Here is a 13,265-nt window from a genome sequence, read left to right on the forward strand (position 1 = left end):
CTATGCTACTCTCTCCCCACTCCCACCCTCCCCTAGCTTATCTCTCCACACTTCATGCTCACTGCCTTTATTCCTGATGAAAGGTTTTTGCCCGAAACGTCGATTTCGCTGCTCGTTGGATGCTGCCTGAACTGCTGTGCTCTTCCAGCACCACTGATCCAGAATCTGGTTTCCACCACCTGCAGTCATTGTTTTTACCATTTTCAGATCAGTTCCACTCCTTAATTGTTCAAGCTGGTAAGTGTTTTGTTACTGTTAATTTCTAAAATAAGTTTAATTCTTGAAATTTCTAGTTCATTCATTTGTTTGTGAATGTGAATTATTGAAAGAAGCTGTTAATTCACTGATGCACACAAGCAGGAGACTGGAAGAGCACAGCAAGCCAGGCAGCATCAGAAGATGGAGAAGTTCAACATTTCGGGTATAACCCTTCTTCAGGATTGAGGGTAGGGATAGGGGGAGTTGCAGATAAAGCAGGGGCAAGGGTTATAGATTAGATTAGATTAGATTACTTTACAGTGTGGAAACAGGCCCTTCGGCCCAACAAGTCCACACCGACCCGCCGAAGTGCAAACCACCCATACCCCTACATTTGCCCCTTACCTAACACTATGGGCAATTTAACATAGCCAATTCACCTGACCTGCACATCTTTGGACTGTGGGAGGAAACCGGAGCACCCGGAGGAAACCCACGCAGACATGGGGAGATTGTGCAAACTCCACACAGTCAGTCGCCTGAGGCGGGAATTGAACCCAGGTCTCTGGCGCTGTGAGGCAGCAGTGCTAACCACTGTGCCACCGTGCCGGGGTGGGTGGGGATAGGGGCATAGGTGAATATGTGTTGTAGGTACGACTTGGTAGGTCGACAGGAGGAATTAATTCACTGACAGCAACAGACTACAGTATTTTAAAGAAACTCAAGTTCTTTTCTGATCTTGTTGCACCTTACACACTTTGTTCCTCCAACTCTGCTGCCTCCTGAAGTCAGCAACTAAGGTGTAAATCACAAAAGATTTGTACTTGGAGTCTTTAAAAGACTGTTTAACAGGTTGGCCCCTTTATATGTTAAACATGTAAAGGGACAATGTTCCAAGTGATTGCCTTTTATTTCCGCCCCCTGATCTTCATACTTCTCTCCCACCAAATTTGGCGAAGGCTATTTCTACAATGAAAAACATTGAAAATTAATAAATGAGTTCAAGCTTTGATGGATTTAAAAAAAAAAATCATGAGTCCATTGCCAGATCAGTTTTAGAAGAAACCATATAAAGTACAAAATTGTGCTGAGGTGGTTTAGACCTTTTAGTGACTTCTTTTGGTGTTCACCACTAAAAACATTCTCTCTGGGTGCATCATAATTTAGTATGGCAAGAAACTACAGAGAGCTGTGAACACAGCCCAGTCAATGCAAGCCAACCTTCCATCCATTGACTCCATCTACACTTCTCACTGACTTAGGAAAGCAGCTAACATAGTCAAAAACCCCTCCCACCCCAGTTATAATCTCTTCCAACCTGCTATACTAAGCATTAAGATACAAAAGCTTAAACACATACCAACAGATTGAAGAACAGCTTCTTTTCCCACTGTTATTAGACTTCTGAATGGACCTGTAAAGTTTTAGATTTAAATTTGATCTTGCTCTTGTGCACTTACTCTGAGCCATAACATTGTATTCTTTGCTCTGTTCTATAACTCTAGTGCACTTTGTGTGGTATGATCTGCCTGTATAGCACGCAAAAAAAACTTTTCACAGTATCTAGGTACATGTGACAATAATAAATCAAATCAAAGCAAAAAAACCTATTTATCTGAATTTGACGCATCTTTATTGACCTTCCTTTTGTCTCTCCTCCCCTCCCTCTCTGTTACTTTTGATTTTGTGTGTCTCTTAACTTTTTTGTCCCTCACTGCCCTACTCTCTCCCTCTCTCTCACACACACACACTCTGTATCTTCCCATAACATACTCTGTTGACAGCAAAATCCTGGTTCTATACAAGTAGAAAAAAGTTTTGGTCACTGATTTAAGAAAGAACATTGTAGAATTTGATGCTACATCCTTGAACCTGCATATGAAGATAAGTAGCACAACTAAGATTTATTAAAGCCATGTTGGAGAATAATTCTTTTTTTCTCTTTTTAGGGTCTGTTCCCTCCTAAAGATATACCTGTAAGTATTAGACAATGGCAAGCCAACTTTTTCTGAATAGTTAAAAGATGAAACGTTCATCTTTTCACTGTGTAGTTTATTACCCAATGGAACAATAAAACAAACAATACAGCCAAGTAAGCATTTGCCTCTTCTTCAGTGCCTTACTGAGTCATGTGTAACAGTGTAGTTTGTGTGTGTACATGCATGTAGCACAAATTTCTGTGTTGGCATTTACAATGAAACTGTTAAGATTTACACTGCAACTTCAACCTCTGGGGAAGAGTGGTTAAAATGTGATAAGTAGTTTCCATGATAAATGTGCACATAGAAATTTCCGATGGAGTAAAAATGTTGACAGGAAATGTGAACAGATGTAAGTGATCAATAAAAATAGAGGAGAAAAAATGCCAACTAAAAGTGAAAGAACAGAGTGAAAGAAAGACAGTTGAATATAAAATGGGAAAAGTAAAAAGGAGTGAAGCAATGTTGTATTTACTAGATGGTCAAATGAAGCTCAAGGGCTTATTTTAATGGAGCCCAATCCTGACATAAAATTTGAAGACTAATGGATTAGGTCACTTTGTTGAAGATTGTCAAAGAGTTTGTATAGTACTGGAGGTCTCCAAGGTCCCTGCTGTTATTTGTTGATGCACTCATACTTCACCCATTATTATATTGTATTCCATCCTTCATTCCCCTTGTCCACTTTCTTTCATGCTTCCATTCTAAGCAGCAGTGACACACTGCTCCAAACAGTTTAATTCGTTCAAGAAGTCCAATGCTAAAAAGCTTTTTAAATGGTTTCAGGTTTTTAAATTATCAATTTAGCTTTTATTTTTAGTGACACATCCACCATTCAATGATGCCAGAATTCTTCTCTGGACTTTGCATTACTTAACTTTTATTCAGGACCTCTCAGTATGTTCCAATCTGTAATATCAGAAATTAGTTGGCAGCATCTATGGAGGGAGGAATAGAGTTAATATGTTGGGTCCAGTATGATTCTTCTTCATAGCAGTTCTGAAAAAGTCAAATTGGACTTGAAATATTAATTCAGTTTATTGAAATATTGAAATATTAATTCTGTTTCTGTTTCCCTTTCCACAGATGCTGCCAAACCTGCTTCTCTTGCAGTTTCTATTTTTATTTCAGATTTCCAGTATCAGCAGTATTTCACTCTTATAAGAAATTAACTGCCTTTTTCTTTCACCCACCATTTTCATCTACTGTCATCTCCATACTGATGGCCCTCCACCAAATTTCAAATTTCCTGGCATCACACAATGAATTGATCACTATGACTCTAATTCCTAAATATTCCCTAAAATGTATTCTTGCACCTAATCATAGATTCATGAGCCTTTTTCTCACTCACTAGACTCCGTCAACTACTGATTGTTTTCCAAACTGCTCACTATGATACTGCCTCACCTCATCAATCCAATTAATTATTTCATAGTCTCCCTACAAATTCTTTTAAATGTAATAAACCCTAACCCCAATATTATTACAAGAAGAAATGTGCCAACAGATCGTTTTACTTATCAACAAATTATACAACCATTTTAATAGGAAATCAATGTGTATTTGTGTCTGATAACATTAGCATGTTTTATGTGTTACAATGAGAAGCAACATCTCTCATATTATCTCGCTTCATTGTTAATTCTGTCTGTCTACCATTCCACAAATGCCCAGCTTTGTTAAACAAAGCCAGTATGCATAATTCTGAACAGGAAAGATACAGGAAGGATTTTTCTCCTAGTTGGGTTATCTAGTACAAGGGGTACTGTCTCAGAAAAGGACGTGGGTCACTTAGAATTGAAATGAAGAGGAATGTCTTTACTCTTGGGATGTTGAACCTTTTTTGAGTCTCTACGTTACTTAGAGGGTAGTGGAAACTCAGCCATTGAGTATATTTGAGACAGAGATCAATAGTTACCACATATTTCAAATATATGGGGATATGGGGAATACTATGGGAAAATGGTATAGATGTAGGAGGTTACCTAAGACCTAGTTTACTGATGGAGCAGATTTGATGAGACAGATGGCCTTTCTCTGTTCCTATTCATATATTCTTAAAACCATTGTTTTAAATAAGTGATTGAAATAGCTGCTGATGAAATTCTACGTTTAATTCCATATGGAAATGAAAGGATACTAAACAATTAAGATTGGTTGCACACATTTTAGAATAAATATGTTTTATATTTTCATCAAAACACTTTTATTTTCTTCTAGGAATTACAATTATACACTCCTGAAGATGTACCTGTAAGTATAAGGCACTGGAATGCCGTAACTTACTGCAATAAGATAAGCTGAATGTTGGTACCCTATTATTGAGTAGATGATTGGTTACTGGATTAATAAATAGTGGAATAATCAAACAAATCTTGGAACTCTATGAACTACACAGTTTCAGTTGCAGCATAGGCTAAGGTATTCCAATGAGTTTGAGCTAAGTGGGAAATGGTTTATGGTATATACATATGTCTCTGCACAAGCCCCTGTATCCACATTTGTATGGAGCTAACTATCTCTAAATAGATTTATAACCTTGCAATAACATCTCAGATTCTTTCCCTCTAAACCTCTTGGCTGGTCATTTTACTGAAGTATTTTAATTTTTATGTGCTGGAGCAAAGTCTGCCAATCTGAACAGTAATGAATGACTAGATGCAAGCTGTGCCTAGTTCAAAATCCAGAACTGCAAATGAATGATTTCCAACATATTGCTGCCATATGAAGGAAGTTGACAATTTATGCTGGAGGGTAGACTGACTTATAACCTATGTATGTTACTGTGTGTCCTGTTTTGGTGTTGTCCACAATAGGACTGTGGTATGGCTCTTTATTAGACATCAGTGTCCAAGTGTTTACAAAGTTAGGGGTAGTGTTGATTCCTTGAACCTCTCATATCTTGGTGCAGAGTTGATTATTTAGGGATTTTAATTGCTTCTTTAATGGGAAAATTATTTGGTGATTTCGAGACATGAAAATGATGTGCTTCATAATTCAGTGCCAAGTTTTTAAGAGTAGAAGACTGCAACAACACTGCCATTATTCTAAATGGACAGAAGGCCAGACTATTTACGCATGAAAAATTGAGGGAGGTGCTCGTAGTCTGCCACATGGAACATAGTCCAGAGATTAGTGCCTTTAAGTGGATAAAGAGAAAATTGGAGGGATTGGGGAAAGTATTTTGTTTTTTATTCTTTCTTGAGGCATGGAAATCACTGGCTGAGCCAGCATTCATTTCCCATCCCTAGTTGCCCTTGAGAAGGTGATGGTGAGCTGATTTCTTGAGCTGCTGCAGTCCACATGCTGTGAGTTGACCCACAATGCCCTTAGCGAGGGAATTCCAGGATTTCGCCCAATGGCAGTGAAGGAACCTGTAGTTAGTGGTGTTCCCATGTGGCTGCTACCCATGCCCTTCTAGATGGAAGTGATCGTGGATTTGGAAGGTGCTGTTTAATGATCTTTGGTGAATTTCTGCAGTGCTCCTTCGAGATAGTATGATGCTGTTGTCCATAAGTGGAGGAAGGAATGGATGCTTGTGGATGTGGACAAAGCACGCTGTTGTATCTTAGATGGAATCAAGATTCTTGAGTGTTGTTGAAGCTGCATTCATCCAGTCAAGTGGGAGTATTCTATCACACTCCTGACTTGTGCCTTGGTGTTGGACAGGCTTTGGGGAATCAGGAAGTGAGTTAATTGCTATAGTAATCATAGCCTCTGACGTGCTCTTGTAACCACTGTGTTTAAATGATGAGTTCATTTGAGTTTCTGGTCAGTGGTAAGCCCCCAGGATGTTGATAGTGGGGGATTCTGTGACAGTAACATCATTGAATATCAAGGGCAGTGGTGAGATTGTCTCTTATTGGAGACATTGCCTGGAATTATTGTGGCATCAATGTTACTTGCTACTTGTCAAATACTACAGATCTGGTAGTATTTGAACATGGGCTGCATGGTAACTGAGTGGCTATGAATGGTGCTGAGCAATCATAGGTGAACATCCCTGCTTCTGACGTGATAATGGAGGGAAAGTAATTGATGAAGCAGTTGAAGATGGTTGGTCCTAGGACACTACCTTGAGGTACTCCTGCAGACATGTCCTAAAGCTGAGTTGACTGACTTCCAACAACCACGATCATTTTCCTATGTACCAGGTATGACTGCAACCAGCAGAGAGATTGCCCAATACCCATTGATTCCAGTTTTACTAGGGGTTCTTGATGTCACACTGGTCAAATGTGACCTTGAAGTCAAGAACAATCTCTCTCACCTTACCACTGGAATTCAGCTCTTCTGTTGATGTTTGAACCAATGAGGTCAGGAGCTGAATGGCCCTGGCAGAAACCAGATTGGCTATAACTGAGCAGGTGCTGCTTGATAGCAGGGTTAGTGACATGTTTCATTATTTTGCTAATGATCAATAGTGGACTGATGGGGGAGTTGTTTGTAGGGACCTGTGCTGCTTTTTGTGTACAGAACATCTCTGGGCAACTTTCTGCATTGTTGGGTCAATGCCAGTGTTGTAACTGTACTGGTACAGCTTGGCTAGGGGGTGACAAGTTCTGGAATACAAGTCTTCAGTGCTATTGCCAGAATGTTGTCAGGGCCCACACCTTTGCAGAATCTAGTGCCACCAGTTGTTTCTTGATATCAAGTGGGATGAGTCGAATTGACTGAAGTCTGGCATCTGTGATCCTGGGAACAATGGAAGGAGTCAAGATGGATCATCCACTTGGCACTTCTTACTGAAGAATGCTGCGAATGCTTCAGCCTTATCTTTTGTACTGATGTGCTGTTCTCTTCCGTCATTGAAGATGGGAATAGTTGTGGAGTCCTCCACCTCCAGTGAGTTATTTTAATTCTCCATCGCCATTCATGACTATTTGTTGCAGAATTGCAGAGCTCAGATCTGATCCTATGGTTGTGGGATGGCTTTGCTCTAACTATCATTTGCTTTTATGCTGTTTGGTATGCAAGTAGTCCTGTTTGATAGCTTCATCAAGTTAACACCCCAATCTAAGTCTGCTTGGTGCTGCTTCTGGGATGCCCTCCTGCACTCTCCATTTATCCAGAGTTCATCCCCTAGCTTGATGATAATGGTTGAGTGGGAGATATACTGGGCCATGAGGTTGCAGGTTAGGATGAGGTATAATTCTGCTGCTGTTGATGGCTCACAGTGCCTCATTTATGCCCAATGTGGAATTGCTTAATCTGTTCAAACGTCTATCCCAATTATCATGGTGGAGCGTATTTTCAGTGTGAGGGCTAGATTGCTTCCACAACAACTGTGCAGTGGTCATTCTTATTGATACGATCATAGAGAGATACATCTGCAGCTTGGTAAGGATGAGGTCAAGTATGTTTTACCCACTTCTTCGTCCTCGCTACACCTGCTACAGACCATTCTCTAGAACTGGACTTGAGCACTGTTTTCTCTTCACAGGTGCTGTCAGATATGCTGAATTTCTGTAGTAATTTCTGTTTTTGTTTGTTTCAAATGTCAAACATTTGCAGTTCTTCATTTTATCTCCTTTCCATTATTGTGTTCGCTAGTATTAAGTTTTCTTTCTGTAACGCTGAAAGAAAATTATAAATTGTAGAAGGTGGTAATTAAAAAGCAATACAGCACATAATTTTTATTTATTCACTTGTGGGACATGGGTGTCATTGACTGGACAGCATTTCTTGCCTGTCCCTAGCTGCCCTTGAACTGAGTGGCTTGCACATATACTATCATTCTACCACACCACTAGGGCAGCAATACCAGGGGAATGCTTTCTGCACATGCTCAGGCACTTGCCAATGTCTTGATTTCTCTAACAGCAACATTCTAGGCAGTTAATCTTTAGTTAACTTGGATAGATCTGGGGAGTTTCCCAGAGCAACTCTCTACTGCCTTTAGAATTATTAACTGGTACAACATTTGCAGATTTTTATCAATCGTCTTTCTTTAGGCAACACATCTGCTGAATTCAATTAATTGGTAATACAATGATTGTAACTTTAAATTTGGCAGCATCAGATATGTGGGCAACAGAATTGAATCAGTCAGAAATTAGGGACTAGGCAATCACTCATCTATTCAGAGAGAGATGACAAACACTGGCTTACCATTTGCAATGCCAGAATACACTAATTTTCAGTTAGAAAATGAAAATTGTGCTTTATTTACTGGAACAACTGCACTCTTTGATGCATATCATGCAGAAATATCTGCATTTCTTTGGTTACCCCAAGAGTATCAAAAACTTGACAACTTATCTGACAGCAGCATTTTCTCCTCCCTGCTCCCCTCTCCCTTTCTCCTCACATGCTACTACTCATTCTCTGTGTTTCTCACTGGGTTCTTTGTGATAGGCTCATTTCCAGACTGGATGGCAGGGAGGAAGAAGAGAAGTAAAGGCAACAGAGAAGTACCCTGTGAGCGGGTCGATGCAGGGGGATGTAAGACAAAGTGGCAGGGAGAACAGTGAGCCCATCGGGAATAGGAGGGGAGTGCTGAGTTGAAGTGATGGGATGAAAGAAGTGCTGAGGGGTGTAAGAGAAGTGGAGGGCGTGAGAAGAACATCTGGGAATGGGTTTGGGGGCGGGGTTGAGAGGGAAACAAAACAATGTGATGAGGTGCCAGTGACTGGACTAAGAGCTATTATTTGTGAATTTTGTATTCTCCATTTTGAATTCAAATTGCATCAGTTTAGACCTGTTCAGCCTGAACCATATTCCCATCTATTCTTTCATGTGTTGCCTGTTTTGCAACTGGCAGGAAAGAAGAAAAACTATCTAAGACTTGTTGTTTTACCTTGTCATTACAGCTGATTTAGTGATTGCGTGTTGACTTGACACAAACTAATGTTTTCGTAGTCATAAGGATCTACTAAAATTACTGGTTTTCTTAAATTAGAAATGGAGAATAAATATGCAAGTTCTTTTGAGACACACATATAAGTAATAAAGAAACCATTCTGATGAACCAGTCTGCTTACCTTCCTCCCCCAGAATGACTGTTTCGAAACTGCTTTGATGTGCTTCATCCAAGAACTGAACGTTTTGCAGTTTGAGTTTGTGCTCAAGTCTTATGAATTAAAAGACAAGAATAAAATGAATAGAAATGCAAAAACATTTTCTAAATTTAATGGGGTAAGTTCCTGAGTAACTGTATCTGTGTATAACCTGTGTAGTAAACTATCTGCAATGCAGAACTCTGAGTACCAGGGAATTACTTGAAGAAAGGAGTTGTTTAATATCTATCCAATCTCTTACGCTTGTCCAGGTTACATCTGACAGTAGGACTCCTCTTAAGTTCATCAAGAAAAATAAGCAGTGTTATTTTCCTTCCTTAATCCACATGATAGTTTACCCAGAGAGAGTTGTTTGAAACCACATCTAGTTACTTCATTAAAGAACTGAATGCTTTACTGTTTTTGAGATAGTACCATGGAGGAACAAGGAGAATTTTCTGTTTGATAACGATGATGAAATGATTAGATTAGATTAGATTAGATTCCCTACAGTGTGGAACCAGGCCCTTTGGCCCAACACGTCCACACCGACCCTTCGAAGAGTAACCCACCCAGACCCATTTCCCTCTGACTAATGCACCTAACACTATGGGCAATTTAGCTTGGCCAATTCACTGTGGAAGGAAGCCGAAGCACCCAGAGGAAACCCACGCAGACACTGGGAGAACGTGCAAACTCCACACAGTCGCCCGAGGCTGGAATTGAACCCGGGACCCTGGTGCTGTGAGGCAGCAGTGCTAACCACTGAGCCACTGTGTCGCCTACAAATAACAAACTTTTTTAATTCAGAAATTTAGCCAAAGCTAGATTCTAGCTAATCTATGCCTAAACGATAAATAAATAACTTATTTCAAATTCATTTCATTGTCAAAAAATGCATTCAAAGTGATATTCATTAGTATTTTTGTAATTTCTGTAGTAGGAGCTTGGTTAATAAGTGAGACACAGTGAAGGACATTGTACAAGAGGTATTTAAATTGGACCAAAATCAGTTAGTCTTTGTGCTCTAGTGATTTTATTTTAGTTTATTATTATGTATTTTATTTATGAAGTGCACAATGTACCAACTTTTCAGAGACCCTATGTCATTGGTGTCTTGCATTCAATAGGCACTTAATCAGAAGGTTCTGCATATTTCATCCATTTGAAAGCAGTGGACTGAATCTCAAGCAGTGCACCCATGCTTTTCCAATATGTTGGCATTCTTTGACTTGCAAAGAACATTGCAAATCATTGGATGCAATGTGTAAATGATCTACCAAAGAATGTTTGACCCTGTCAATAATATAGAATAGAGAGCTGTCTGTTCTTTCACAGACTAGATTGTGCATTATTATCCATCTGTATCATCTCTCTTCTATCTCTTCTTCCTCCTTTATTTTGTGCTCTTATAATGTCTGAAGTCTTTTGGTGATTGGAAATCAGAGACATTTTTTCTTTTCAATATGCCTGAATGAGTTTCCTGTGAAGTTTTTACTCAGGAATACGCATAATCAGGCTACAAGCTAAATAAATAACTGGAAATTTTCTAAATAAAATTGAGCATAATTGACTTGTGTGTAATTATAATGAGCCCACATCTTAATTTTTTAATGATCCTACACAGCCTAGTAGATTACTGTCAGTTCCACTTGCTCAGAGCATGTCTATATTGATGACCAGGTTTTTGGGCACAGGTACAATTATTGTCACATGAATCGGGGATACACCATCTATTCTAGCACATAGGGTTCAACCTAGCACTAGGTTGTTCTCATCCTTTCAATCCATTAATATTCCAGTACCTGTTTGAATAATTGACCAAACACCAGCTGTGCAGGCAATGCACAACTATCAGATATAGACTTAAAAGTGGGTATGAAGATCACAATGACCCTTTATTACAGAGCTTGATCTTTGCAAGAACTGACTAAGGTCTTGTGTAGTCCTCTTGAAATGAATGCTAACATTGCATTTGCCTTCCTCACTGCCAACCGAACCTGCATGCTAACCTTAGGAGAATCCTGTACTATAACTCCTAAGTCCCTTTGTGCTTCAGATTTCTGAAGCCTTTCCATATTTAGAAAATATTCTATGTCCCTATTCTTCCTGGTAAAGTGCATAATCTCTCACTTACCCATATTGTATTCCATCTACCTGTCCAGATCCTTCTGACGTCTCCTCAATTTTTCAATACTACCAGTTCCTCCTTTGTGTCATCTGCAAACTTAGCAATAATGCTTTCAGTTCCTTCATTCACTTGTTAATGCCTAATGTGAGTAGTTACTCAACACAGATCCCCGTGGAACTCCACCAATCACCAGCTGCCATCTTGAAAAGGCCTCCTTTATTTCCACTCTCTGCCTACTATCAGTGAACCAATCCATGCAAATACCTTGCACTTTACCTTTTCAAGGAATTCTAACAGATTCATCAGACATGACCTCCCTTGATTATGTCATGCAGTCTCAGCCCTACTTTACCAAGCACTTCCAAGTACTCTGCAATCTCATCCTTAATAATGGATTCTGAAATCTTACCATTGATCAAGGTCAGGCTCATTGGCCTTTGGTTTCCTATCTTCTGCCTCCCTCCCTCTTAAACAGGGATGTTACAATAACCATTTTACAATCCTCTGCGGCCCTCCTGACTTCAGTGATTCCTGATAAATCGCCATCAATGCCTCTACAATCTCCTAAAATATTTCCTTCTGAACTCTAAGGTGTAGTCCGTCTGGTCCAAGTATTTTATCCACTCCAGACCTTTCAGCTTCTCCAGTACCTTCTCTTTCATGATGGCCACTATGCCTACTTCTGCCCACTGACTCTCTTGAAGTTCTAGTGTGCTGCTGGTCCTTTCCACCATGAAAACTCATGCAAAGTACCTATTTGGTACCTCCAGCATTTCATTGATTCCCATTACTCCAATAATACAAAGCAAAGAGTGCAGATTGTGGAGATCTGAAATAAAAACAGAAATTGCTGGAGAAACTCAGCAGATCTGACAGCATCTGTGTGAAATAATCAGAGTTAATGTTTCAAGTTCAGTGACTCTTCATCAAAGCAAGTTCTCCAGCCTCATTTTCCAACAGTCTAATTTTCATTCTTAACACCTCCTTAGCTTTTATATGTCTAAAAAACTCTTGCATTTTTCTAGAAACTAGCTAGCTTATCCTCACATTGCATCATCTTCCCTCTTATTGTCTTTTAAGTTGTCCTCTGTTGGCTTTGAAAGGCTTCCTAATCCTGTGGTTTTCTGCTAATCTCCACCACATCGTATGCTTTTTCTTTTGCTTTTATGCTAGTGCCTGACTTCCTTTGTCAGCTTTGATTACCTTGTTGTATGCCCCTTAGTATATTTCTTCTTGGGATGAATTCTGCTGTGCCTATTTAATTATCAAATTATCCCCAGAAACTCTTGCTCTACCACCTTCCCTACTAGGCTGCTCTTTCAATCGATTCTGCCTGCTCCACTCTCATTTACTCAATTGTAATACTGTTACATCTGATTCTAGCTTCTCCCTATCAAACTATAGGGTGAATTCTATCATTTTATGGTCACTGCCTCCAGTTCCCAAAGTTTCCTAAATTCCCAAATCAAGTTTGCCTCATTACACATTATCAAATCCAGAATTGCCTGCTCCCAGGTAAGCTCTTCCACAAGCTGCTCCAAAACAAGTCTCATAGACATTCCACAAATTCCTTACCTTGGGATCTGCTAGCAAACTGATTTTCCCAAAACAAAAAGAGAAAATGCTGGAAAATCTCAGCACGTCTGGCAGCATTTGTAAGGAGAGAAAAGAGTTGACGTTTCGAGTCTAACTGACCCTTTGTCCCTCCGGGACAACCTAGTCCACTCCTCCACCTATCGCATTTCCAACGCCCCTCCCCCAAGTCCCTCTTCCCTACCTTTTATCTTAGCCTGCTGGACACACTTTCCTCATTCCTGAAGAAGGGCTTATGCCCGAAACGTCGATTCTGCTGTTCCTTGGATGCTGCCTGACCTGCTGCGCTTTTCCAGCAACACATTTTCAGCACTCCTCCATCACACCTAACACCTCTCCCATCACACACGGCACCTTCCCATG

The 13,265-nt window shown here is 39.9% G+C and overlaps 1 protein-coding gene across 10 annotated transcripts in view; it reads left to right on the forward strand.

Moving 5' to 3' along the window:
- Positions 1-13,265, forward strand: part of LOC122539382 (interleukin-15-like) — a 210,967-nt gene that overhangs the window by 42,583 nt on the left and 155,119 nt on the right. For 8 of the 10 annotated variants that reach the window (XR_006309061.1, XR_006309060.1, XM_043674166.1 and 5 more), the window contains exons 5-7: positions 2,148-2,174; positions 4,401-4,433; positions 9,177-9,317. Coding sequence is in view for 8 of the 10 variants with exons in the window: in XM_043674166.1 (XP_043530101.1) it covers positions 2,148-2,174; positions 4,401-4,433; positions 9,177-9,317 (201 nt within the window). In the remaining 2 variants the exon portion in view is untranslated. The remainder of the gene's footprint in view (positions 1-2,147; positions 2,175-4,400; positions 4,434-9,176; positions 9,318-13,265) is intronic. The other 2 variants (XM_043674170.1, XM_043674168.1) reach the window with 1 other exon arrangement.

Source organism: Chiloscyllium plagiosum, chromosome 32, assembly GCF_004010195.1.
Source record: "Chiloscyllium plagiosum isolate BGI_BamShark_2017 chromosome 32, ASM401019v2, whole genome shotgun sequence".
NCBI classification, from domain to species: domain Eukaryota; kingdom Metazoa; phylum Chordata; class Chondrichthyes; order Orectolobiformes; family Hemiscylliidae; genus Chiloscyllium; species Chiloscyllium plagiosum.